General features: G+C 38.5%; 1 protein-coding gene across 1 annotated transcript; it reads left to right on the top strand.

Annotated features, from left to right (window-relative positions):
- The first annotated feature begins 1,736 nt into the window (after nucleotides 1–1,736).
- On the top strand, nucleotides 1,737–2,819 carry LOC110686871 (putative nuclease HARBI1). The gene has a single exon (XM_021863478.1). It carries the CDS (start codon nucleotides 1,737–1,739, stop codon nucleotides 2,817–2,819), a length of 1,083 nt encoding a protein of 360 aa, XP_021719170.1.
- The last annotated feature ends 231 nt before the right edge of the window (nucleotides 2,820–3,050 follow it).

Here is a 3,050-nt window from a genome sequence, read left to right as displayed (position 1 = left end):
AGAAGAAAATGTGCCTGAGACACCTCAATACCCTCCGTCGACTCAAAGAATGCCGGTGGGTTCCAACTAACGACTCGCTAAAGCTAGTCGTATTTGGTCAGTCGCAGAAGATGAAGCTCTTATTGGGCTATATTTAAAATACAGTGGAAATGCGATAGTGGGTACGGGCATGAAAGCAGCTGAACTTTGGCGACAAATATCTGTGGCGTACGACATGGTTCAAGCTAGGCAGCCAGAAATACTACCACCCAGAAATGCGAAGAGTTTGGAGAACCGTTGGAGAAGGATGGCGACAGATGTACAGTTATGGACAAGTTGTTATGATGAAGCGGATCCGTTAACTGGGAGTGGATTCAACGAAGTTGATCGAATTCAAAAGGCCTCGAAGTTGTTCCATATATCATCCAAACCACCACACAATTTTGTTTTTCCCCACGCTTGGGAAATGATAAAGAATGACCCAAAGTGGAGGCCAAAACTCAGATGGGCATTGTCACTAAAGGAACGACAGGATTGTCAACTGCGTTCGGAAGGGACACCGAGGATAGCAGTGGAAGTGGAAAGAGATCGAGAACTGACAGTGAAGTTGAAGGAGATGTTCCCGTTGGTGGGTTTTCATCAGGAGGTATACCCAGACCCGACGGGGTAAAAAAAAAGCAAAGGCTAAGCGTAAGGGAAAAGCTATTGCTCATGATAGTGCAATTTTAAGTATTGGTGAACAAATATAGGCTTGTACTGAAGTTAGAAGCTTTGAGGCAAATTTACGGCAACAAAGGTTGGACCTTGAAAGGGAAAAGGAAAAGAGGAAAAACAAACAGGTCGAATTACAAGAGAAGAAGATGAAATTTGATATGTTGCAAGCCATTATGTCAAAAACGACGCCACTTACACCAGCTGAAGAAGCGTGGAAGGAGGAACTAATTCAAGAAGTGTATGGTGGAAAGTAGAGTAGTTTATTATGCATTATGATTTCAAGTTATGTTGCAATGAAATAAAAGGTATTTTGTTTATTATGTTGCAATGAATTAATTTTTATTATTAATTTTATCCAAAAATTAATCAATTTATATTACATTTTCATATATTTTGTTCAATTATGAGTCAAGTACTAGTTAGTGTGTGTAGATTTTGTCTTATACAATTATGAGTCAAGTGGTTGGTTTTATCAACCATTGAACTGTCAAATCCCAAAAAGTAGTCAAGTCCAATTGTAGTTTTTGTTTTATACAAGCATTGAGTAGTCATTTCATATATAACTTGAACCGTATGACAAGCATTGGTATTGATTATTAAGAATTGAGTAGTCATGTATTTTGTTTTTACTATACATTGAGTAGTCTTTTCACACTCAGCTGAAGGACATGCACTGAAAAGCTTTCCTATTTAAAGGTGTGAAATCCATAAATTGATCCACAACACCAAAACATTCAAAAACCAAACACAGAAAATGTTTTCCATAAGCTCAACCTCAAGCTCAAATTCTTCTGATTCAGATCAATATGCGGAATTTGATAATCTAGTTGACGAATTTGTCACAAATCACTTACCTAACATAATGCTTCCTCAACCACCTCCATCCGAGATCGAAATTGCAAATGAAGATGAAACTGTCCCGCGGCGTAGAGGAGATAGAGAAAGGGAGAAAGGGCATTTGCAATTGTACAATGATTACTTCGCAATAGGTTAGTCAGTTCCGTCGTCGATTTCGAATGCACAAACCTTTATTCTGTCGGATTATGAATAAAGTGGTTGAGGGCAATCCATTCTTCCAGCAGCGTAGGAATGCAGCTGGTAGGCTTGGCTTATCACCTCTGCAGAAATGCACCGCTGCAATAAGAATGTTAGCGTACGGTGTTGCTCCGGATGCCGTAGATGAATACATACGCATGGGTCAAACAACATCTAGAAAATCAATGCAACATTTTACTCAAGGGGTGATCAAGCATTTTGAGGCCGAGTACTTAAGAAGTCCAACAGATGAAGATTTAAGGAGAATCCTTCACCAATATGAAATGCGTGGATTCCCGGGCATGATCGGTAGCATCGACTGCATGCACTGGGAGTGGAAGAACTGTCCTATGGCTTGGAAAGCACAATACGCAGGTCGTAGCAAGAACGCAACCCTTATCCTGGAAGCTGTTGCGGATCAAGATTTATGGATTTGGCTTGCATTTTTTGGAATACCCGGCTCTTGTAATGATCTTAACGTCCTATACCGTTCTCCGGTGTTTGACGATGTTTTGAAAGGTCGGGCACCACCAATTAGTTTTATGGTAAACGACCATGAGTACAACATGGGATACTACTTAACAGATGGTATATATCCGAACTGGGCAACATTTATACAAGGTATCACATATCCTCAACTCCAGAAGGACAAGTTATTTGCAGATAAACAAGGTGCAGCTCGGAAAGACGTTGAACGTGCGTTTGGAGTTCTACAGGCTAGGTTTGCCATATTACAACAACCCTCACTTGCTTTCGACGAAGACATTTTGAGCGACATAATGAAAGCTTGTATCATTATGCACAACATGATTGTCGAGGATGAACGACACAATTACACTCGTGCCGAAGTTTTGAGAAGGTATTATGAAGAAGATCGCCCTCAGCTTCATAGAGCAAGGTCCGGTCTGAGTACAAATGCCACAGTGAATAACAACGAGCCTTTCGAATTTGACGTTGGCCGACCACCAAACGTTGATTTTGACGCGTATATTCAAAGAAGAATTACCCTGTGTGATAGCCAAACCCATTTTTCTTTGAAAGATGATTTATTTGAGCATATTTGGCAAAAATACGGTCGTACAAATAAATAAATAGTTTTGTAATCGTTAATTTATTTGGTTTGTATGATAGGTGTACGATCATTATGTTCCAATGTTGTAATCGTTAATGTTGTACTAATGAAAAATGAAATTTCGCATAAAATAATTATAAAAATAATTAATATTGTACTCATAAATAATTTAATCAATAAAAAAATTTAGTTAAGAATAAATATTATTATTTTATTAAAAAATACATTTCGCATAAATTAATAATAAAAA

The sequence above is a fragment of the Chenopodium quinoa genome, unplaced genomic scaffold (assembly GCF_001683475.1).
Source record: "Chenopodium quinoa cultivar QQ74 unplaced genomic scaffold, ASM168347v1, whole genome shotgun sequence".
Taxonomy (NCBI): domain Eukaryota; kingdom Viridiplantae; phylum Streptophyta; class Magnoliopsida; order Caryophyllales; family Amaranthaceae; genus Chenopodium; species Chenopodium quinoa.
The sequence above is the reverse complement of the archived record's forward strand: the minus strand, read 5'-3'. Positions and strand labels throughout refer to the sequence as shown.